The sequence below is a fragment of the Aegilops tauschii genome, chromosome 7 (genome assembly GCF_002575655.3).
Source record: "Aegilops tauschii subsp. strangulata cultivar AL8/78 chromosome 7, Aet v6.0, whole genome shotgun sequence".
NCBI classification, from domain to species: Eukaryota; Viridiplantae; Streptophyta; class Magnoliopsida; order Poales; family Poaceae; genus Aegilops; species Aegilops tauschii.
The window spans coordinates 5356854-5382130 of NC_053041.3; the positions used below are offsets into that span (position 1 = coordinate 5356854).

The 25277-nt window shown below is 41.9% G+C and overlaps 2 protein-coding genes and 1 pseudogene across 9 annotated transcripts; all 3 read right to left on the reverse strand.

Moving 5' to 3' along the window:
• Nucleotides 1–2071: 2071 nt before the first annotated feature.
• On the reverse strand, nucleotides 2072–23610 carry LOC109765887 (putative disease resistance RPP13-like protein 1). Of its 8 annotated transcripts, none has more exons than XR_012189608.1 (5): nucleotides 7283–8785; nucleotides 7084–7165; nucleotides 4763–6964; nucleotides 2692–4673; nucleotides 2072–2551 (listed from the first exon to the last, which is right to left on the reverse strand). XR_012189608.1 is itself a non-coding variant. In XM_073505101.1 (5 exons), the coding sequence occupies exon 4, from the start codon at nucleotides 6594–6596 to the stop codon at nucleotides 2730–2732; it is 3867 nt and encodes a 1288-aa protein (XP_073361202.1). In that variant the 5' UTR covers nucleotides 6597–6964; nucleotides 7084–7165; nucleotides 7283–7367; nucleotides 23514–23590; the 3' UTR covers nucleotides 2072–2551; nucleotides 2692–2729. The 8 variants fall into 8 exon arrangements, 6 of the variants coding, with proteins under 6 accessions (XP_073361202.1, XP_073361198.1, XP_073361199.1 ...); XR_012189609.1 differs by having other exon boundaries at nucleotides 2072–2554; XM_073505101.1 differs by adding an exon at nucleotides 23514–23590 and having other exon boundaries at nucleotides 2692–6964; nucleotides 7283–7367.
• Nucleotides 9498–13134, reverse strand: LOC109765892 (receptor kinase-like protein Xa21). The gene is made up of 2 exons (XM_020324655.4): nucleotides 10338–13134; nucleotides 9498–10120 (listed from the first exon to the last, which is right to left on the reverse strand). Exons 1-2 carry the CDS (start codon nucleotides 13084–13086, stop codon nucleotides 9762–9764), a joined length of 3108 nt encoding a protein of 1035 aa, XP_020180244.2. The 5' UTR covers nucleotides 13087–13134; the 3' UTR covers nucleotides 9498–9761.
• Nucleotides 18402–23329, reverse strand: LOC109765891 (putative disease resistance RPP13-like protein 1; annotated as a pseudogene).
• Nucleotides 23611–25277: the final 1667 nt, after the last annotated feature.

The following is a 25277-nucleotide window of genomic DNA, read 5'->3' on the forward strand; positions in this document are numbered from 1 at the left end:
GCGGCGGAGGCGCCGAAGAGCGAGAGTGACCCTTTTTTTTCCCTAGCACACAACGAGAGCGAGAACGAGAGTGGCCTGGGCACTGGGCCAAGCCCAAGTAGTCCTGTGTTTTCTCTCTTGGCATTTTAGCCCATCTTTAGTTGTTCTATTTTATTCTAAAACAAAAAAACTTTTTGAAGCGCAATAGTAAGAACCTCGCAGATTCACATAGTTATAACATGCTGTGCTAACAAAAGATGAACATAAAACCTTGCATTCCAAAAATGAACATAATAAGAACCTCCCAGATTCACGTTGCATTAAAAAACATCATGAAAAGAAATAGAACAAAACACACACACAATCACAAAACTATGGAGGTTGTATAAGCTACTTGTCGTCACTAAACCGTAAACCCGGAACCCTTGCCCACAAGTCGGCAACTTCTACAAATAATGCGCTAAACAAATTATCGCCCAATCGTGTACACTAAATAAACGAAGTATCTTAAGTCTCGGGGAATGAATGTTGTTGATCAAACATCCAAGTGTTTTGCTTCATGAACATCCTAGTTTAAAGAATCAGCAAACCATGTGTGATTTTTTTTGTTATTTTTTTAGACAGAGTTTCTTTTTCTTCTTTTAGAGAAAAATATGAGTTTGATGGTTAGATTCCTAGTTAGGCATTTTCTATTGAGGGGTAGTTAGGCTTTTGTTGAGATGTTATCGTGCAGTTTGGGCCGGCCCACGAACGCTGGATGCACTCCTCTTGGCTCCCTTCTTTTTCCGTGTCGTTCACTGCTCTCAAAAAACAATCCGTAGTGAAAACCAGCCTCCTAGTTTGAAAAAAACACAACTACTAATTATTAACAAATTTAGAAAGTTCATATATTATATAAAAATGATCATTAATTTTAAAAATGTTCATGAATTTTAAGAATGTTATAAAATTGGAAGATGTTTGTGTACTTTTTTCAAAATATTCATTAATTTGGAAAAAGTTCACAAATATTACTTTTCATGTTTTTTCTAAAAAAGATATACGAATTTAAAAAATGTTCTTGAATTTGAAAAAATGCATGCATTCCAACAAAATTGAAATCAAAATTATATCGTAATTTTTTTCAACATAAAATATTTAAAATTTTAGAATAATGTACTCAAATTTGAAAATTATTTACTAAATTGAAAAATATTCAGGCTCACCACGCCAAAAATGGGCTAGGCTGCCGCTGGTTCAAACTGAGATACCATCAAAATTGTCCGTATTAGCCAGTAATCCCAGCACTGTGCGTGCCTTCCGGACGTAACGACGTGCAGAATTTGGCTCACAAGTCACAACTCAAGCTCCTGTCCACCTCTTCTTCCAACAGAAGAAAGAATTCATTCTTCAGGTAATTCGGGATTACCTAGCTGCAGTCTTGATAGCATTAACGCATCCATGTTGTGCAGTTAGTTTCCAGCTGCCATCATCCATTTCAATGGTAGCACCAGCAAAACAGAGCACTCATAAAAGGGGAAACAGCAGACCAACAGTACACTGGTGCTCACCAGCAAAACAGAGCACTCATAAACAGCAGACCAACAGTTATCTGCTAACAGGCTCAGCCATGCCATAAACTGGTGCTCATGTAGTATATATCAAGTAACGAGGACTTCCCAAACCGTCGACCAATATAGATCAGACAACATATGTATGAAATTCAGGTGCTTGTTCAGAATACATGCGATGAATAAACAGAGTAGGGAGTGGTCATTTTTACATACCTCTAACCAGCCAGCCAGTCGCCACTGAACCAAATGGGGCACCAGCAGTATGAAAATCTTCTTACCTTTTCGCCGGTCAGCATTAATCCAGACGTGCCTCAGTCAAAAACAGAAATCTGTAGATCTGAAGCAGCAGGCTTTCTATCCATATATGCAAGTGCTCATTCATACCACATAAGGTAAACAAACAGAGGCAACTAGAAAGCCCTTCTAGAGCGCATGCCCTGCAGATCTGAAGCGGTAGGCTTTCTGGAGCAAGAAAAGTTTTGTCATGCAAGAAAAATGGTCATGGCACATGGCAAACTTTGCCAGGAATGAAACCAGAGTACTCCAAATACATAACCATTACTCATTACGGTAGTGAGTGGTAAAAGAGATCTTCAGTTACATGGCGTGTGACAGCACACAAGAGATAAAAGATTGCAATCCAGTACAAACCAAAAATACAACATACTCCAGGATACTGTGGCAGAACAGGACCATGATAACAAGATGCATATTAGACACTAGTTTGGGCAATTGTCCAGTTAATGGATAATAGCCTGAAGAAAAACATAACCAACAACACGATTGCAAAAACCATCGTCAGTGATTGTGGCATCAGAGGACAGTAGGTGGTAGAGCGCGAGAGGGCAATAAATGAGCCAATCAGCAAAGCAGGAGGACTATCCAAGGGGATCTGAACCGGCCGGTGAAGTAGGAGACAGAGTTGAACTGTACGACGAGCCAGCCTGGAGTGCTCCACCTTGTAACAGGTTGCTGGAGCCTGGAGCGAACACATCACTTGGTTGAATTTCCTTTATGGCCTGCTATAAAGTAGAAGTAAACAAATGAAGAAAACTTTGACAGAAAGGGCGTATTTGAAAGATAGAAAATTAAACAAAATGCATATGTATAAGGAAAGGCTACATATATCTTTGAGAGTGCAAAAGTGGATCTACGTTACCTTTCTGTTTATTTGCAGGTGGGAATTTGAATAACACTTCATCTAATGTTCTTCCAGCGGATATGCGCGATCTTTGGCCAACTTTCTCCATCAGGTGCTCGGCAGCTCTCCTTCAACAGCTCACTACAATCCCATATGCATATCTGCTGGAGGGACGACGGCAGATCCGGTAAACATGACAAGTTGCGGCAGCAAGTGATCAAGAGATTCCTCAGATTGGGGAAGCGCTTCAGATTTGTTGGCAGGGAATTCATTAGACAGTCACCGAATGCCAGGGTCCTGACAGATGTGAAATTTACGGATTCGTCTAATGAAACCAATGGTTCCTTGCATTTGTCAAGAGAGAGAGATGGTGGAACCGTGGAACCTTCAGCTGAGAGCATGTTGTTGAGTAGTGCAGAGCTGCTAACTTGGAGTATGTGGTTGACTCGAAACTGTGAGATACACTCAGGGATGAGCTTCGGAACATCAACCAAATGTACCAAATCAAATTCCTGGCTAGACAATCCTTCAAGCGTACATAAATCTGGCAAGTGATACAGAATGAGTGCACGAACAGAGGTGAGGCTACCAATAGACAAGCTTGCGGGGCTTCTGCAATTGTTTATGCTAATATAGTTCACTTGTGGCCAGTCAGTACAAAGGAAGTCAGCTGCAAGGACGCAGTTGTATATACTGAGGCTCCCAAGGGATAATGGGAAGCATTCTGCTCCGCGTGCCAACTCTAAACAAGGGCAGGATCCCAGTCCAACTTCTGAAAGGGAGGTAGCAGCTCCTAAGCCCCCTAATGACCTGAGACACCAGCTATCTCCGATGAATAAAGAGTCAAGTTTTTTCAAATGTTGGAGGATCTCTTCTGAAGGAAGTGTAGTTAAAGTCATAATCTCCACCAAGACCAATCTTTTGAGTGATGCCAGGCCATCAAGGCAAACAGCTAAAGCTCCATCTGTAATACTGCATGAAGAAAGTTCAAGTTCACAAAGTCCTGATGGTGGGACCAGCGGCAGCCCAATGCTCCTTCCATAGATGAGTCTCATCCTCTGCTCGTGACACAATATACATGCCATGATGACATCCTCTTTTACCAATACTTCATCTTTCTCTATTTCTACAGCATTTTCAAGTTTTTGAACATGTGCCACATCTACATGCATAAATATCATCAACTGCTTTAGAAATGAATGTTCCTGTGAGAGTAGTCTCCTAATATCTGATCCTAAATCTAACTCCCAGATTAAACCAAGTCGTGATGCCAAGTGGTTTGTCCTCATGAAATTCTCTCTCTTATCATCATGTTCCAACGCATCGTTGGAAATAAATACAAGCAGTGGGCATTTGTGTACTAGTAACATTTTAAGGCATAGTGGAAGACAAGGTAATGTCTTTAGGTTTGGCACATCTCGGAGGACAAGTGAAGAGCAATTCCTATATAGTTCAATATTGGATGGTAGTCTTTGCAAAGCACTGCAATTAACAAAGCTCAAAGATTCCAAATTCTCAAAATACGAACCATCAAGTAACCAGCCTGGGTATTTTGAAGATTTGTAACCTTCAATTTCAAGATTCTCAAGTTGAGGCGGTGGCATCAGGCCTTCTAGAATCTCAAAATGTAAACTATCCTCTGAATTCGTTTTATTCTTGGAACCCCAGACAAGTCGCAAGCTGCCAAGATGAATTTTCTGATGCAACTTTGATTCTAAAGCTTGATCCTTCCCAGTGCCATTCTCAATATTTGTGAGACATAAACTGCCACGAATCTGGTACATGTCCCCCAGCTGTTGCAACTCATATCCATTTTTATTTTGTACAGAAAATTCCTTGAGTTGTTGAAGTGAAGTTAGCATGCCAATGTTAGGAATTTGAGGCAGTGCTTCTTCGCTTGACGTGTATATTGTATCATCATGACATTCAAGATGTCGTAACTTTCTTAAATCACACAGCTTCTCAGGCAAACTCTCAACTTTGTCATTCAACAGAAGTAACTGCAAGTGGTAAAGAGTACACAGTGATCTTGGCAATTCAGAAATCAGTGTTCTGATGATGTTCAAATACCGAAGGTGCTTCAACTTACCAACAGATTCGGGCAACTTACTACTGCTGTAAGATGTCAAATATAGTACACGCAACTTCTTCAAATTTTGTAGTATCTGATTAAAAATGTCACTTACATCATCCATCAGCGGGTCTATGCACATTATAGTGCGTAAATGATGTAGCTTGCAGATACTTTGCTTGTATTGCATCATACTACCAACACAAACAGATAGATGTCGAACAGTGGATGGAATTTTCATCACCTTATCATCTTCCAACCTGAAGTAGTCTTCCTTGGAGAGTGATTCTGCCAGATCATGAAGGAGATCGTGCATAACATAGCATTTCTCATAAAATGGTTGAAAGAACGAAACAGAGATCATCTCCTTGAAATAATCTCTCGCAATATCTTCAACTCTCTTGTTTTGATTGCATGAATCTACGAGGCCCTCAGCCATCCAAAGATGAACCAGCTCATCAATGACATACTTGTGGCCTTTTGGAAACAAGCTGCAGTATAGGAAGCACCTCTGCAGACGTGGATTTAACTTATCATAACTCCACAACAAAGCTCTCATGGGCTCACTTAATTTGTCAACCTGTATGGTAAGAGCATCCTTCCATGCCGTGATATTTGTTTCCCCTTTCAACTGGGAACCCACAACTTTTGCCGCCAAAGGAGATTGTCCAAGCCTTTTAGCAATCTTCTCTGCAAAATCTTCCAACCTCTTGCGCAACTGCGGATTTCTGATTTCTGGCCCAGAGAATGCATGGTGTTTGAAGAGTGCCAAGAACTGAGCATCTTCCATGTTTTCTAGAGGACACACGTCTTCACAACAAAGAGCAGTGGGAAATGAATTCTGTCGAGAGGTTACCAAAACTTTGCTTCCCGTCTTTTGGGAAACTAGAGGAGCTAACAATTGGTCCCATTCCCTCTGATTGACAGGTTCAAACCAAACATCATCCAACACAAGTAGGAATTTCCCTGATTCTTGCAGTATGTCTGTCAATTTGCGCTGCAGAGTATCAAGGTTATCAATTCGTGGGCATTCCCCCCGAGAGGCCGACTCAATGATCTCTCGTGTATGACGGCGAACATCAAGTTTGCGTGAGATGCTTACCCACATTGTCACATCAAAATATTCTTTTACCCTCTTGTCATTGTAAACAAGCTGTGCCAAGGTGGACTTTCCCATGCCTCCAGCTCCAACAATGGCCAAACCCGAGTACATAGCAACACTAGACTCAGTAGTAATAGTAGTTGTCTTGGTAAGAAGATTTATTATACAATCGCGATCATTATCACGACCAATAACTTTTAAAGGTGGAAGTGATGTGGTCTCAGGAACAACAACTGATGTTTTGGTGGGGCTTGCTACATTATAACCAGCTGGTACGCAGAGCAGTTGACGGAAGTCCTTCGCTTTCGCCAGGGTGGTCTTCAGTTCATTCAGATGTTGAATTAGCTTTCTGTTATCAGAGCTCAGATTGGACAGCCTGCTTGATGCAGCACGCAGAGGCTTCATCAAAGTGTTGCTGATGGAGGAGGAATTTGCCAGCAAGGAATCCTTCCCCTTTGCTTGGCGCTTGAGGAGGTTATACTCATGCTCGTCCAGCAAGTCTTCAGCTAGGTAGAAGCCTTCTTTGAGTTCCTGAAGCCATTTGTCCAACTTGAGCCTGTGGTTTCCCTTATCTGCTGCTTCAATCAACAGTTCGAATTGCGGCAAGATAGTGGTCTCCAGTTCATGGAGCTCACGCGCCATATCGACTCCAAGGTACGTTGAAGCATTAGAAAGGAGCTTCCTTAAGGCCGGCGATGCAGCCAATTTTAAGCTTACGCTTAAGGCAGCACTAGCTAATGCCATTTCCATCGGATTATAGGGTTTATTTTTTTGGGGTGTATAGGCCTAGGGAGAGAGTTGTGTTTGTTTTGTGGATGAAGAGATCTTGGGTGTAGAAAGACAAATTATGGGAAACAGGTAAAAGAACAGACTTCTCCTAAGCAGACTTGTCCTTTTCTAAGGTGAGGGTCACCAGGCTGGAAGATAGTTAAGGGGTGTTTAAGGAGGAAAACAAGAGAACAGATATTAAATGATGGAACACCTAGCTAGTATGAAGATGAACAAGCACACAATTGAATTTTCCACTCTCTTTTCCGGGTTTTTTTAGTGTGGAATGGCCTGAATATAGTAAAATACTAGGATTCGAATTACTTCTGGAAGCACTGATGGATAAAATCCTGTTGAAGTAGGAAACCAAAGAGTTAAATTAGTAAACTGAAAAAAGAAACCCGCTGGCAGATCAGATCTATAGATAATGGCAAAAGGTAAGAATACTATTTTGAGTGTGGAAACTAACCTGAATAAATAATAGAAGAGCAATGAAAGTGCTTCTGGATCGGAGGTAGAAACAACCAGTGAATATAGCAAGCGGTGAACGCCTGTTGGAGTGGGAAATCACAAGATAGATTAGCCGGTTGCAACAAGGAAGATAGATAATACCGTAGTAAAAAGCCAGATTTGTAGAGGAAAACAGAGGAGATTAGTGGTGAGCTTACCCGGACGAACAAGTGAGAAGCAGCGTTGTAGGCCCTGGCACAGCGATGAGGCAAGGCTGCAGGAGAGGCAGGTAGTAATCCTTTGCTGCAAGGGAATGAGAGAAGGCCAAAATTCCCAAACAGCAGCTCAACAAGGCAATAATAGAGAAACCTAACTATATCATGTATCCGGTGGAATTCTGCGGTTCCACAATGATTTGCCAATCCCTGTCTGACATTTCAATCCTATCCTACCAGCTTAATGCCTACGTAGCCTTCTCCTGTCCGCACACTGTGCTCCGCGGGATCCGTCATTTCCGGTGGCCACCGTCTCCATCCGGTTGGCCTCCCCTTGACTGGGTTTTCCTGGTGGCGAGTTGGGCACGCCGTTGTCTTTTGCAAATGGGAAAACGACTGATTTCCCATCTTCCTTCACAGCAAAAGTGGCTCCAGAAGCCCAAACAATAGGCTGAACTTTACAAAGCAAATGAATGAATGGTTCATTTTTTTAATTTCATGTTGCTTCCAGGAAGCTCACTGGAGCTCATCCGTCTTTCTTTCGGTCAAACAAAAAAATAAGCATACTGTAAGAACTAATGGATTCTCTGCACACTAAGCATACTGCATACATACACATACATGGAAAGAAAAAACTAGAAGGAAATTAACAGAATGATGGTCAGCAGGCAATTCAGATTCAGAATTAAATTACTGCTGTGGCGGACTGAGCTTCGCCGAATTTGGAGAATCGCAGTGAAACTAAAGCTATTGTGGACTGAGGTTCAGTAATTCTGCTGCACTGGGTCAAATTGAAGGGGAGGAGACGCGCAAGAAAAAAGAAGTACACCTTGTTCGCTGTGGGGAACAGCTCGGCTCACGCGGTGACCGCGCTCGCACAGGCTCAAATGGTGGCCCGCTGTGGCAACCTCTACGACCACCAGCAGCTCCAGGCGCCGCAGCCGCCGGAGGCCACCCAGCATGAGCGCCGGCGAGGACTGCATCCCGACGACCACCATCGTCGATTGGGGGCGCAGATGAGAACGGCGCGTAGATGGCCTGGCGGCGCTGGCTCAGAACGCTGTCGGAGGTCGGTGGGGAACAAGAGAGAGAGAGAGAGGAGTTGCCGCCGGTGCGGATTTGCGGCGGAGACGCCGGAGAATGGGAGAGTAACCGGTGCGTGAGTGGGCTAAGCCCAAGTGGATGGCCCAACCTGTTGTGTCCCTTCGTATTTCCAGAAAAAAGTTTCTCTATTTTTTTTTAAAAAGGCAATGAGTGTACCTCTGACCTCTCTCTCTCCTCTCCTTTTTTCTGAGATGTCCTCTCCTCTCTCTCTCTCTCTAACATGCATTTTGTCGAGCACCTCGTGTGCATTCTTTTCTCGCAGACATGATTGATACGAGGTGGATCCAAAGAAGCGGTTTCGCATGCGGGGTGGAGTGGTGCAGCGGAGCGGCAGCTCTAGAGCACATTGGTGTTGGGTCGAATTGAAGAGAGGGAGGCAAGAAAGGCAGTGATGATGGTTCAAATGGGTGCTCTATTTTTTCTTCAGGCTAATGACCTCAAAATAATTTTTTCTCTTTCTTTCTTTTCATATTTTCTGGATGCTCACCTGCCACATGTGCCATACGATACCTGGAAATCTTTTCTTACCCCTCTCAGTTGTAGTACTAATAACTCAAAATTAGCTTGTTCGACATATTTTGACCATAAATTAATCTAATAATATGTCGGTTATGTATGTCACATAAACTTGATACCATTGGATTCTCGTATTCAAAAATTTATTGTGATTTCATAATTATCAATACTCCTTCCGTCCGGAAATACTTGTCAGAGAAATGAATGAATGTATCCATTTTTACGGATGGAGGGAGTACAATATTATCCAAAGCATTTGCAATCAAAAATTTGAAGTTGAACGGTCAAAGCAGGCACTGTATTTTGCAATTGAGAGGCTGGAGAATATTGTCAGAGGCAGAGACACAAATTGCACTGACAATATTCATGCAGTAACCAATGGATGCAAAATGCCACCAAATTTCACGCACTTGGGTCCGAAATTGAAGCAGCAGCAAGATATGACTAACTTAAAAAGAGGCCTGGAGATGACAAGATCACAAGAACCACATCATTTGTGCAGCAAAAGTCATCATTATATACATACTATGAAAACCAAAGAGCTGAATTTTGATGACAAGAATCTGAGAAGCAACTAGATTGCGACATAGAGTAGCACTTTGAATTTTAGCGCTCCGAATCAGAGTAGCGCTTCTTTCAGGCTTAAAAGTAAAGACAATACAACTTGAGGGAGAATGGATACTCCATATTATAGAAACAAATACATGTATACTGGACAAACATATAATAATGTATGAGAAATGGAAATGCTGACTTCAGAATCACCCCAAAGCCACAAACAGGCCACAGGATAACAACTGGCAACCGCAGGGCCGTAAAGATGATCGTAACGCTTCATTGCTCGCCTGGATTAAGCGGTTGCTCAAAATTCATGGACAGCCATATGAGCCTCACATGCTCTCTTTATGGCGTTCAATTCCTTGACTACGTCGTTTATCTTCATTCTGTGCCTTGGGGAATCCTCGCAGCAAGCGAGGCCAAGCTTAAAAATAGGATACAAGAACATATCTACGATACGCTGCGTGTCTCCGCTGTGGGTTGCACTAGCATCCAATATGTTCAGTAGCTTATCAGGATAGGCCACCCTGACATATTTGACAAGGGTTATCACACCATCCATGAAGTTGTCGGTTGGCCTCCTTCCAGTAAATATTTCTAATAGCAACACCCCGTAGCTAAATACGTCACCTTCTGTGGAGGGTTCAGATCCCGAGCCATACTCTGACAAACATGTAAACAAACATGTTACTGGCCACGTAATGGGTAGACACAAAGTTGGCATATTTCAGTTCTATTTAGCTTGTCAAGTGAAATCTGCCAAGTTGATATTTGGCATATTTCAGTTCTATTTAGCTTGCCAAGTGACATCTGCCAATTTGATATTGAATTAAATAATATGATGATAAATATTCCTAGGTGAATTTAAAATGTTTCTCACCTGGTGCGACGTATCCAATTGTGCCTTTAATTACAAGTGAGCTGCTTTCAGTTCCACCACCACTGTGCATGCATTCATCGGTATGCATTATCTTTGCTAGACCAAAGTCGGTGACGTGTGCAACAAAGTCATCATCCAGAAGGATGTTGCATGGTTTGATATCACAGTGAACTATGGATGGCTCAATTTGATGGTGAAGATATTCTAATGCCTCTGCAACATCAAGAGCAATGCACAGCCTTTCCATCAAACTTAGCCTTCTAAAGTTCCGGCTGGTACTCATGGAGCTTGGATGCACCCACTCATCTAAATTTCCGTTGCAGATAAACTCTAAGACAAGTGCCTTGAACTCATCACCATTACGGTCCAAACTGCTACACACAGTGATCACTTTGACAAGTTTACGGTGTCGAATCTTCCTTAGGGCCTCACACTCTCTCAAGAAGCTTCTATTAGCTCCTCGTTTGCCAAGATTGAGAACCTTGATTGCTACAGTACATAAACTCTCATCGAGATTTAGAGTTCCAATGTACACATTGCCGAAACTTCCAGAACCAATCAAATTTGTCGGTGAGAATGACTCTGTTGCTGCATCTATCTCAGCATAGGATATCCTCTCATGCATCTCCTGGTGAAATCCAACTCCTTGATCAAGAACATTGTTCGGTTTGATTCTTGTCTTCATTAAGTAGCATCCAGTTAGAGAGCACATGAAGAAGATCAAAGTTCCAACCATGCAAAAGAGTATGAGCCGACGCCGATGCTGCCCAGCCTGGTTAGAACCTATATATGGGCATGAAGGGAGTTGCAAGGATGGGGGACCTCCGCATAGCATGCTATTGCCAGGGAGCAACAATACAGTAGCATTGTGAAAGATCCCTGCATTTGACACGTGACCAGATAGGTTGTTGAAAGAGAGGTTTAGATATATTAGGAGCTCAAAACTCTGGAGGAACTCAGGAATGGGTCCTGCTAAGTTATTATCAGAAAGATCCAACTTTTCGAGGCCTCTCAAGGAAGAAAAACCTTTCGGTACTTGCCCATGCAAAAGATTTCCTTGAAAATTTAGAAAATTCAGTTGGACGCAACTGCTGAGAGTGTCTGGGATTTCACCAGAGAGCTTGTTCATTGATAGGTCGATTGCGCTAAGGCTGTTCAACTTTCCTATCTGTGTTGGAATGGAGCCACTTAGAGCATTGTTGGAGAGGTTGAGAAGTACAGTAAGAGAGGGAATCATGAGTATCTCCTGTGGGATTTCCCCCCTCAAGGAGTTAGCGGAAAGATCCAGAGATATAAGTTTTGTGAGAGTGCCAAGGCTTGCTGGAATGTTGCCATCTAGAAAGTTATTAGATAGAGAGAGGTTGCTCAACCGTGTGATATTGCCTAAAGATTGTGGAATCTGCCCATAGAATCTATTATGGGATAGGTCGAGATACTGGAGGCTAGGAATCTGGCCAATATCCAGAGGCAAGGTGCCTGTGAAAAGGCTATCTGCAACGCTGAACCTTGTAAGTTTTTTAAACTTCCCTAACCCTACAGGTATGGACCCAGTTATTTTGTTTCTACCAAGTGCAATCGAATTGAGCTCTGTAGATAGGTTGGCAATAGAAACTGGCACAACCCCTTCAAGGTTGTTTTGTTCAAGGTCTAGTACTTCCAGGTTGCTACAGTTGGTTAAGGATGTGAGGAAATCCCAATCCCTAGGCTCTGTGGTTTGAAGGAAATTGTGCCCTAACGAAAATCCCCGGATATGACCATGGATGCCAATGTCCCGTGGAATCAGACCATTATACTGATTTCCGCCAAGAACCAAAACTTCAAGTGTCGATGCATTTGACAGGGAGCCTGGTATTGGTCCTGTAAATTGGTTCGCAGATGTGAACAAAAACATTAGCTTGGGAAGCTTAAGGCCAATATCAAGCGGCAAAGATCCTGAAAACTGGTTGAAGCCGATGCTGAAGTATAAGATGGAGGAAATATTGAACATGGATGGAGGAAAAGGGCCTTCCAGTTTGTTATCCATGATATCAAACGTAAAAAGATTTGCCATCTTACCTAGAGCTGGAGAGATATGGCCAGTGAAACCGTTATGGGCTAATCCTACAAGTGTCAGTGATGTCAGGTTGCCGAGCCAACTCGGGATTTGGCCATGGAATTGGTTTTTGCGCATACTAAGCTTCGTGAGGGCTGTGAGGTTGGAGAATGACATGGGAATATCACCAATCAGATTGTTATCGGAAACATTGAGAAATTTGAGCTTTGATAGGAGACCCAGAGAAGCAGGCATGGAACCAGAGAGGTTGTTCCCCCTCAACTCCAAGGTATGAAGTGTTGTACAACCACTGAGGCTGCCTGGGATCTCACCTTTCAATTTGTTGTCTGAAAGACTGAGGATGCGAAGGTGGGTCAGGTTACCGAGCTGCGGGGAGATGCTGCCGACAAGGCCCAAGGCAAGCAGACGTATGGCAGTGACATGGCCTGGGTGCCGGCGGTTGCTGCAGGCCACGCCCATCCACTCACAGTAATTAGGCAATGGCGCTGTTCTCGTGCCGTTGATGACAGGGTCCCAAGACCAAGAGGACAGTGCCCGTGTAGGGTCACTGGTTATGAGGTACTTGAATGATAGGAGCACAGAGAGATTGGCGCTGTGGTTGCTACTTTGATTGTTGGTGGGTTGAGAGGAGCTGGATGCGAGAAAAAGGAGGGTATGAGCGAGAAGATGGACCATGAAAAGCTGTTGTATCTTCATGGTTGAGCAAGCTAGGAGGTGGAATGGTAGGTCCTTAATTATTGTATTGTGCTCTCCTCTCCATGTGTGCAGGTCGTTAAATAGGCGATAATGCTTATCACTCTCCAGGCTCGGCCAATGAAAATATTTTTGACAAAAAGCAGCAGCGTTGCTTTCATTCATAAAGAGAAGGAAAATATTGGACGCTGGCAACCACTTATTTATGACTTTTTCTCTCTCCGGGAGAACAAATTGTTTATCCACCTCTTGGTCTTGGGACAGATAACTCATGGGGATATTATACCCATCTCACTAGTTGCAGTGCGTATCACATAGTGTTTTTTTTTTGCGGGTGTATCACATAGTGGTTTTAACTCGAATGTTTCTTTTAATAGGTGGTTGAGCGAGGAGGTGGATGTGACTACTATATTCTTGCCCTTCCCATGTGTATGTCCAAGTAGTTGAATAATTAAGATGGAGGTGGCCTTAATTTTGAATTTTATTAATGGCCAATATAAAAAAAACAAGTGATTGTGAGAGTTATGTCATGTGCGGCATGTATTTAAAGTAAAGACATAATTTCAAACGTTGAAATATTCCAATGATGTTACAGTGTGATAGCAATACGATAGATGTTTGGAGAGAAAAAAAGGCCATGCAGAATTATTTGGTTTACACACGGAGCAAATCAGGTCAATCCGAAAGTGATTAATACCTCTATCATGAGTGGAAGAAAAGAGTGAAAATGACTAGTGCAATGTCCTGTGACATGTAGGTAAAGGTGTGACATAATTTCAAACATTGAAATATTCCAATGATGTTACAGGAAATGGCAATAAATTGGATGTAGAGAAAAGCAGGTTAATGTGGAATTTTATGTTCATGTGGCACAATCACAAAAAGTTACCTAAGATTGAAAACCCGTGAATCAGAAAAGTCACTCCTATAAATCGGAACACAAGGATCGTGAAGGAAACGCCATGGTTACTGAAGGACGGAGATCAGAATTGGATGTAGACCTGTCCCGTGTAGGCTTTCCTCTCCTTCCATTAGATTGACTGATTTCCCATTAAAGCCAGTAAGACTATACATGATTCCTCAAGCTTGCAATCTCTGGAATTAAAGCAGGAACTCGTGAAAAAGAATCTCAAAGACACTTACAGGCTACGAAACTTACAACAACCAAAACTAAGGCAAAGCAAAACAGATGGAATCTGTGCTAGCTAACTACCCCCTCCGTCCCAAAATAAGTGACTCAATTTTGGGACGGAGGGAGTACGAAGGAAAAGAAAGAGCAAAATGGTCAGCACTAGGCCTAGCAGGAAGGGACAACTTCCGCTATTCTTCTGCTCTGGCTAGCTTCCATTGCTCTGCCTCTAGCAATGTCTTACAGCCAGGACACAATTGATCGGAATGCAGAGAAAGTCGAAAACAAATTAGATGTGGATTGTAGTGTTTCCCCTCCTTCTATAAGACTGGCCGATTCCCCATGGAAGCCAGTAGGCCTAACTGATTCATCAAGCAGTAAGTCACAATGGCGGAGACATTGTTATGTAGGTGCAAATTTTCAACATAAGAAAGCAGCAAACCAAAGGAAAAATAAGTTGATTTCGTTAAGAATCGTAACAGAAAAGATAGGTGAAGTGAACAATGACAGAAAGTCAGAAAAAAGTCAGGTCCACAATAACAATCATGACCGCAGAAGTTCCTTTAAAAGGCACATCAACGGGCATAAACAAGAAGAATAAAACTCAGCAAGCGAGGAAGCAAATTTGGATATCCTCGGCATAAATAAATAAATCATTGGTGCAAGTAAGGAGATTAAATTCATCCAGTATTGGTACTGTAGAAAAGCCTTGCCCATGAACACATCCGAAAAGACAATCCACATAAATGGGATACTGGACATCCTGAATAGCAACTCAACATAGTGAAACCTTCTGATTACAGTCCAAGTCATACACTAGCTAGGGTTGCATCAGGATTTGTACATTTGCAGTTCCTACTGCTCTGTTGAGCCAAACAAGCAAGAGATAGCTAATTAAGAAAGTGCTTAGTCACTACACTTGGGGTTAAGAAAGGGCACTTAATCACTGAACTTCACCTCATGTCGACAAAAGGGACCGAAGAAGGGAGGGGGTTTGAGGGATGGCGAGGGCTACTGCGTATCGGTAGAAGGAGTAATAAAAATTACATCCATGTCCGTAGATCACGTACCGAGGATTACAAGCACTGAAGCGAGGCGAAGGCGCACCGTAGTCATCGTCACTCCATCATCATAGCGGGGCAAACCTTATTGTAGTAGACAATTAAGAATCTTCATGTTAAGGCCTCAAGGGACCAGCACACCAGAACAACAACCATCGGAGACGAACAAAGACAAGATCCAAAACAGATTCACGAAAGACAAACATCAATCAAATTCCGTGACATCCGTTGGAGGCACACCTCCACACGTCCTCCAACGATACTATACGCACCACCGAGACAGGGGCTAGTGCGGAGAACTTTTATATTTCATTTTCAGGGAGCCACTGCCGCCTCGTCTTCCTGAACAGGACACAAGCCCTAAACAAAACTAAAAATAACAGAGAAGGAGCCCTCCCACCAGTAAGGGTTGGGGTACACCACGCCTCCATGGTCCTAAAGCCACAGAAGACGAGGCAGATCGGTGCCGCCGCCGTTGGAAGGCAGGGAAACCATAGCGTGAGAGTCGCTTGTGGAAGGAGTTGGCCACATAAACATTCAATGTAAGAAAGGAAAGGTTTGCCTTGTTATGAATTGAGTAGGTTAATATAGATATCATTCGGTTTAATGTTTATCAAGAACAACAATGTTAGATTTGAACTAACTCTCAAAAGTTAATTACCCCCTCCGTCCCATAATATAAGAACGCTCTTATATTATGGGACGGAGGGAGTATAACAAATTAATTTGACTCTTGGTCACATCGCATTCAGTGCAAAAGCAAACGGTTTGCCTTGTTGGAATAGTGTAGGTTAATTATGGGCCTCATGCATCGCGAGCAAACAAGAAGTCTTGATAAACAAGAAGGCCAATACCAGAATTGCATCCATGCACCGATATATGGACATCTTGCAAACCAGAAGAATGAGTTTTGCTAGGCTGCCCTCCTTTTCTCCGAAGCCACATCGACCATCAGACATGCCTAGCCTGTCCACTTTGCGTATACATGCCGATGAGATCATGATCGGATCACACAAGTATCACAGGTATATATATATCGGTTTATGATAGTTAGGTTCCTAGTTAGGCCTTGTTTCATCGGAGCTCCTATTCCCGCGTCCAATGGGAAATAGACACTATCGTGCAGTTTGGGCGGGCACACGAGCGCTGGGTGCGATCCTCTCTTGTTGGTTCACTCACTCCTCTCCGCTTCCCTTTTTTCCTCAGTCGTTCGCTATTCCGAGAAAATCATTGGTAGCAAAAACAAACAACCTCCTAGTATGAAAAAAAGACGGCTACTGGTTATTAATAAGAGTTCCAAAAACTTTGTACTTAGAATTTTTTAATGAATTCTAAAATTTGTTAAAGTTTTAAAAAATATCATGATAGGAAAAGTGTTTAGATTTAAAAAAACATTAATTTCAAAAAGTTAAAAAATCGATAAAATATTTTAGAATATTGTTCACAATTTTTTTAAACATCATGTATCTTAGAATTGTTTGTGAATTTAAAAATATTCAAAAATGTATATAAACTTTTAAGCATGGCAAATCTGATTCCTAGGATGGTAAATTATGTAGTCACTAGCATCGCAGTTTCCTTCAGCAAGCATAGTTAATCCTTGCCATGCTCAGTTTTTTGCCAGGATTTGTCATGCATGATGAAGGAAATGGGTGTGCTCGCGACAACATGGTAGGATTTCAGATTCGCGGCAACACAATCCTGTTTAGGAAATATATGCTTGATAGTTTGATTCCTAGTTAGGCCTTGTTTGATCGGAGCTCCTATTCCCGTGTTCAGCGGGAAATAGTAACTATATCGCACCCTTTGGCCGGCCCATGAGAGCTAGGTGTGGTCCTATCATGTTTGCTTGCTCACTCCTCTCCTGCTTTTTATCCCCTACCATTCGCAATTCTAAGAAAAAAATCTGTAGAGAAAACCAACAGCCTCTGGGTTTTAAAAAATGGAACACTATTGGTTTAAAAAGTGATTTAAAAAATTCGTACATTAGAAAAGTGTTCACGGAATTTAAAAATGTTCATGTTTAAAAACTGTCATGATTGGGGAGATGTTCCGAATTTAGAAAATAATCATGAATTTGGAAAATGTTCGAGAGTTCCATAAAATATTCATAAATTATAAAACTATTTGTGAATTTTTAAAAAAATTCACGAATTTGAAAAATACTCACGAATTTGATAAATATTTTAAAATATACATAATCTTCATGTGTTTTCAAAAACGATTTGCAGATTTGAAAAATGTTCACTTTTTTTTGAAACGTCAGGTATCTTTAAAATCTTTTTAAATTTAAAAATATTGACAAATTTGGAATAATGAATAAAAATTATAAAGTACTTTATTTGGGTATTTGAAAAATATTCAAGGTGACGACAGCTAAAATGTCCAAGATCCACCACAGTTCCAAACTGAGATACCATCAAGATGGTATGTCAATTAAGATGCGGAGCAGATTGTCACCACACCAAAAGAGAAACCAGCAGTTGTTCGCTCCATTTCTCCTTTTCCTTTTTGGGCTGCAAAACAACCTGTCCGGATTAGCCAGTAGTAATAGAGAGAGCATTTCCCCTCAAAAAATAGAGAGAGCATTCGTCAGATCTTTGTAATTCGAGATTACCTTGCAGTCTTCATACCATTGGCCATGTACTCGTCTGCACTTTTCCTAGGACATCCATCACCGTCTTCTGTGACAATTGTCCAGATTTTTCTTAAAATGGAAAACGGGGAGAATTCAGTGGCAGGATAAATTAAGGTGTTGCATGGAACCAAGAGGCACCAAGATTAGCTACAGTCTTCATAGCAATAACCACACATGGCTGGAATGAGTGAGACCTGGAGCCCATCATCCAGGTTCTGCAGTTTGTTTCCCATCTGCCATCAGCCAATCATCCATCACAATTGCTCCCCAGCCGATCCTCATTTTTCATGCACATTTCCACTGATTGCACCAGCAAAACAGAGCACGGCAAACAGTATAAGCCTCGTCGCGCCTTTTCTTTTTGCTAGTCCGCATTAATTCAGACGCGCCTCATTAAGAAGCAGCGGGTTTTCTAGCTATATATGAAGGTCCTCATTCGTTGTACATGAGATAAATAAACAGAGCAGCGAATGAGCAACTGGAAAAATAATCACATCACATGCCCTGAAGATCTCAAGCAGCAGGCTTTCTATCTACTATACCAACAAAAGTTCCATCGTGCAAGGGAAATAGCCATGGCACATGGCAAAAGACAAATATTTAAGAACGGAGGGAGTACAATCCATGCACACAAAGTACTACATACGCAAGGATAGGCTGGCAGAACAGGGCAACAATAATGGGATGCAAATTAGAAAATACTTTCGGCAATGAATAATAGCATGAACAAAATGACAACTGGCAACGCAAGTACATAGTCTACGTTTAGTGACGGTGGCAGCAGAGGACAGGAGGTGGTGTACGAGAGGGCAATGCATGAGGCAGATCGCGAAGCAGGAGACCGACCGAGGGAATCAGCACCGGCCAGTGAAGTAGGAGACACCGTTGAACTGTAAGATGAGCTCCACCTCATAGCAGGTTGCTGTAGAGCACTCGCCAGTCTGCAGTTAATTTGAAGTAAACAAATGAAGGGAGCAATGGAGTATTCGAAAGATTGTTAAAAACAAATACGGCTATACATCTTTGAGAGTGCAAAGGTGGCCGACGGGATCTAACTTACCTCCCCGTTTATCTGTAGGTGGGAATCCAAATCACACACTATCTAAATTCCTTCCAGCGGATATGAGCAATCTTTGGCCAACTTTCTCCATCAGGTGCTCGGCAGTTCTCCTTCAAGAGCTCAGAACAAGCCAATACGCGTATGTGTTGGAGGGAGGATGGCAGATCTGGTAAAGATGATATGTTGAGGCAGCGCTGGATGTGAAGATTCTTCAGATTGGAGAAGCATTTCAGATTTGTTGGCAGGGAAATCATCCGACAACCAAAGAATGTCAGGCTCTGGACATATGTGAAATTTGCGGATTCTTCCAACGAAATAACTGGCTCCTCGCAGTTTATAAGAGAGAGGGTTTTTGGAACTGTGAAACCTTCAGCCGAGAGCATGTTGTTGAGTATTACAGGACTGCTAACTCCGAGTGAATTCTGGACTCGAAACTGTGAGATACACTCCGGGGTGAGTTTCGGAACATCATACAAATGTACACTTTCAAGTTGCAGGGAAGACAATCCTTGGAGCGTGCATAAATCTGGCAAGCTAAACAGTGAGAATGATTTAACAGAGGTTAAATTACCAACAGACATGCAAGCGGTGCTTCTGCAATATCTTATTTCAATAGCATTAATGTGTGGCCAGTCAGCACAAAGGAAGTCAGCTCCAAGCACACAATTCCATATACATAGACTCTCAAGAGATAATGGCAAACATTCTGCTCCACATGCCAACGCTGAAGAAGGGCAGAACATCAATGTCACATGAGAAAGAGAGGTAGCAGCTCGTAAGCCCCCTAATGACCTGAGACGCCAGCAACATTTGATGACCAAGCTGCCAAGTTTTGTCAAATGCTGGAGGACCTCTTCTGAAGGAAGTGTAGTTAAAGTCATAATTTCTTCTAAGGACAACCTTTCCAGAGAAGCCAAGCCATCAAGGCAAATAGCTAAAGCTCCATCTGTAATACTGCATGAAGAAAGAGAAAGTTGACGAAGTCCTGATGGTAGAACCAGCGGGAGCCCAATGCTCCTTCCATAGACGAGTCTAATCCTCTGTTCGTGACAAATACTTCATCTTCCTCTCTTTCTAGAGAACTTTCAAGGTTTTCAACATGTGATACATCAGCACGCATCAGTATCTTCAGCTGCTTGAGAAATGAATATTCCGATGAGAGCACCAACTTAATATATGATCCTGAATCCACCTCCCAGATTAAACTAAGTTGGGATGCCAAGTGGTCTGTCCTCATGATATTCTCTCTCTGATCATGATTCTCCAACTCATCGTTGGAAATGAATACAAGAAGTGGGCATTTTTTTACTTCTAACACTTCAAGGCCTAGTGGAAGAAGAGGTAATGTCTTCAGGTTTGGCACATTGCAGAGGACAAGTGAAGAACAATTCTCAAATAGCTCAATATTGGATGGTAGGCTTTGTAATGCGCTGCAATTACGAAAGCATAAAGATTTCAAGTTCTCAAAATATGAAGCATCAAGTAACCAGTCTGGATGTTTTGAAGATTTGTAACCATCAATTTGAATACACCTGAGTTGAGGCGGTGGCATCAGGCCCTCTAGAATCTCCAAATGTAAACTATCATCTGCATTCACGTTATTCTTGTAACTCCAGACAAGATGCAAATCCCAAATATGTTTTTTCTGGTGCAGTTTCGATTCTTGGGCTTCATCCTTCCCAGCAACATTCTCAAGGTTATATACACTAAATTGGCCATGAATCTCGTTCATGTCCCTCAACTGTTGCAACTCATATCCCTTTTCCTTTTGCACTGAAAATTTCCTAACTTGTTGAAGCGAAGTTAGCTTGCCAATGTTACGAATCCGAGGAAGGTCTATGCATTTTCTACTATTTTGATGCCTTTTAATATGCCGTAGCTTCATTAAATTACAGAGTTTCTCAGGCAAACTCTTAACTGTGTGATTGAACAGAAGTAACTGCAAGTGGTAAAGGGTACACAGTGATTTTGGCAAATCAGAAATCAGTGTTCTGATGATGTTCAAATACCGAAGGTGCTTCAACTCACCAATAGATTCTGGCAACCTACTACTGCTGTAAGATGACAAAGATAGCACACGCAACTTCTTGAAATTCTGTAGTATCTTAAAAAGGTAGCTCACATCATCCATTAGGGGGTCTACGCAGATAATCGTGCGTAAATGATGTAGCTTGCGGATACTTTGTTCATGTTGCTTCATACTATCAACACGAACAGATAGGTGGCGTACAGTGGATGGTATTTCTGTCACCTTATCACCTTCCAATCTGAAGTAGTCTTTTTGGGAGAGTGATTCTGCCAGGTCATGAAGGAGATCATGCATAACAAAGTATGTCCCATAAGCTTGTTGAAAGAACGAAACAGAGATCATTTCATTGAAGCAATCCCTCCCAACATCTTCCACACTCTTGTTTTCGTTGCACGAATCAATGAGGCCCTCTGCCATCCAAAGATGAACCAACTCATCAATGACATACTTGTGGCCTTTTGGAAACAAGCTGCAATATAGGAAGCACCTCTGCAGACATGGATCTAACTTCTCATAACTCCACAACAGAGCTCTCAAGGGATCACTTAATTTGTCAATCTTTATAGTAAGAGCATCCTTCCATGCAGTGATATCTGTTTTCCCTTTCAACTGGGAACCCACAGCTTTTGCAGCCAAAGGAGATTGTCCAAGCCTTTTAGCAATCTTCTGTGCAAGATCTTCCAGCCTTTCATGCAACTGCGGATTGCCAAATTTTGTTCCAGAGAATGCATGGTGTTTGAAGAGTGCCAAGAACTGAGCATCTTCCATGTTTTCCAGAGGACACACTTCTTCGCAGCAAAGAGCAGCTGGAAATATATTATGTCGAGAAGTTACCAAAACTTTGCTTCCTGTCTCTTGGGAAACTAGAGGAGCTAACAGTTGGTCCCATTCTCTGTCACTACCAGGTTCAAACCAAACATCATCCAACACGAGCAGGAATTTCCCTGACTCTTGCAATATGTTGGACAGCTTGCGTTGCAGAGTATCAAGGTTATCAATGCGTGGGCACTCCCCCTGAGAGGCAGACTCAATTATCTCCCGTGTATGACGACGAACATCAAGTTTGCGTGAGATGCTTACCCACATCGTTACATCAAAATGTTCTTTTACCCTCATGTCATTGTAAACAAGTTGTGCCAAGGTGGACTTTCCAATGCCTCCAGCTCCAACAATGGCCAAACCCGAGTACATAGCTATACTAGACTCGGTAGTAGCACTTGTCTTGGTAAGAAGTTCTATTATATGATCCCGATCCTTGTCACGACCAATCACTTTCAGAGGTGGTAGTGATGTGGTCTCAGGAACAACATTTGATGATATGATGGTGCTCTCTGCATTATAACCAGATGGTAAGCAGAGCAGTTCACGGAAGTCCTTGGCTTTCGCCAGGGTAGCCTTCAGTTCATTCAGTTGTTGAATTAGCTTTCTGTTCTCAGAGCTCAGATTGGACAGCCTGCTTGACGCAGCACGCAGAGGCTTCATCAAAGTGTTGCTGATGGAGGAGGCATTTGCTAGCAAGGAATCCTTCCCCTTTGCTTGTCGCTTGAGGAGGTTATACTCATGCTTGTCCAGCAAGTCTTCAGCCAGGTAGAAGCCTTCTTTGAGTTCTTGAAGCCATTTGTCCAACTTGGGCCTGTGGTTTCCCTTGTCTGCTGCTTCAATCGAAAGCTCGAACTGCGGCAAGATAGTGGTCTCCAGTTCATGGAGCTCACGCGCCATATCGACTCCAAGGTACGTTGAAGCATTAGTAAGGAGCTTCTTTAAGGCCGGGGATGCAGCCAATTTTAAGCTTACGCTTAAGGCAGCACTAGCTAACGCCACTTCCATCGGATTATAGGGTTTATTTTTTTGGGTGTATAGGCCTAAGGAGGGAGTTGTGTTTGTTTTGTGGATGAGCAGATCTTGGGTGTAGAAAGACAAATTATGGGAAACAGGTAAAAGAACAGACTTCTCCTTTCTAATTAAGGTGAGGGTCTAGGCTGGAAGAGAGTATGAAGATGAACAAATACACAACTGAATTTTCCACTCTCTTTTCCGGATTTGTTTTAGTGTGGAATGGCCTGAATATATTGAAATACTAGGACTGGAATTACTTCTGGAAGCACTGATGGATAAAAACCTGTTGAAGTCGGAAACCACGAGTTAAATTAGCAAACTGCAATGGTGAGAAGAAAAAGGAAACCCACTGGGAGATCAGATCTGTAGACAATGGCAAAAGTAAGAATACTATTTTGAGTGTGGAAAGTAACCTAAGTAAATAATAGAAGAGCAATGAAAGTGCTTGTGAATCGGAGGTAGGAACAACCAGTAAATATAGCAAAAGATGAACACCTGTTGGAGTGGGAAATGACAAGATAGATTAGCGGGTTGCAACAAGGAAGATAATACAGTAGTAAAAAGGCAGATTTGTAGAGGAAAACAGAGGAGATTAGTTGTGAGCTTACACGGACGAAGAAATGAGAAGCAGCGATGAGGCAAGGCTGCAGGAGAGACAGATAGTAATCCTGTCCTGCAAGGGAATGAGAGAAGGCAAAAAATCCCAAGCAAGCAGCTCAACAAGGCAATAATAGAGAAACCCAACTATATCATGTATCCGGTTGAATTCTGCGGTTCCACAATGATTTGCCAATCCCTGTCTAACCTTTCAAGCCTATCCTACCAGCTTAATGCCTACGTAGCCTTCTCCTGTCCGCACACTGTATCCATCCAGTTGGCCTCCCCTTGACTGGTGGCGAGTTGGGCACGCCGTTGTCTTTTGCAACTGGGAAAACGACTGATTTTCCATCTTCCTTCACAGCAAATGTGGTTCCAGAAGCCAAACAATAGACTGAACTTTTCAAAGCAAATGAATGAATGGTTCATTTTTTTAATTTCATGTTGCTTCCAGGAAGCTCACTGGAGCTCATCCGTCTTTCGGTCAAACAAAAAAATGAGCATACTGTAAGAACTAATGGATTCTTTGAACACTGAGCATACTGCATACATACACATACATGCAAAGAAAATAGTACTGTAGAAGGAAATTAGAAGAACTAGTCGTCGACCTGTGCATTCGCACGGGCACAATTATAATCATGATAACGTTAATGTTCCAAAATCAATGTGAACCACACACACTAACCTGCATATGATAACTAATTATTTTTGCTTATGAGCATATTAGAGAATAACTAAAAAATTGCAAAAAAGAAGAACTAAAAAAATACAATTCTTATGTCAATGAGATATTGATCGAAACTACATACACATTTATTTAATTTACAAAAAGATGATGCGAAAGAAAAGGACAATATTTGCTTTGTTCCGAAAAAATATAGAGTAACGACCGGTGATAATCATTGCAACATACATCACACACTTCAAATGCCAGTTCGAAAGGACATGCATGAGCCATGTATATCAACTACTCCATCCGATCCAAATAATTGACGTAACCTTTATACAATGTCTTACATTGCATAATTCGGACTGGTGGGAGTAAATTTTAAAAAAAACTAAGATCATGGATTATAACATTATAAAATAGAACAAATGCTAGATATAGTAGGTAAGATTAATATATAATTGCAGGTGCATTTGATATGATGCACAAATTATATAGAAGTAGGTGGATATAATACGTGTACATGAAAAAGGGCTAGTTGCACGTACTACACAAGCAAGCTTCATAGCTCTAACTCATGTATTGATCGACCATGATTTAGCATATTAAGCTGCCACAATACTGTAATGAACAAATAGAAGAAACTTCGTGTGAAGTAACATCTACATACTCGTAAGAATAGCTGGCACTGTTACCATATCCATTGGAGTTGTTTGAAGCTGATACACTCAAGAGCAGCATAAGATTGAAAGAAAAGGTGTAAGAACTAATTTAATACGCAGAGAAACGGAATACATGACACTGGCGTCAGTCTACCTCATCGAAAGCCATGAACCATTCATTGAGCATATGTCATAAGTTGTCCTATAAATTTTATTCAACAACTAATCCGCACAAACTGGAATTTGTTTAGTACAAAAAATAAATCTAAACAATCTGAAGAATTGTATACTTTGTTCTATCACATCTTCAATATTATCTCAGATGTTCAAATCTTTGATCTCAGCAAGCAAGAGGATAATCTACGGCTCTGTGAAACTGAGAAATATTTTCTTATAGTTCGTGTGATAGTATGTCTGTGCGGTCCAAAAGGAAAGGATGTTTTAATGTTTTTCAGTATGTATATCATGAACAAATATGGTTTCATGCATGATATTACAGAAGCATGTATGCA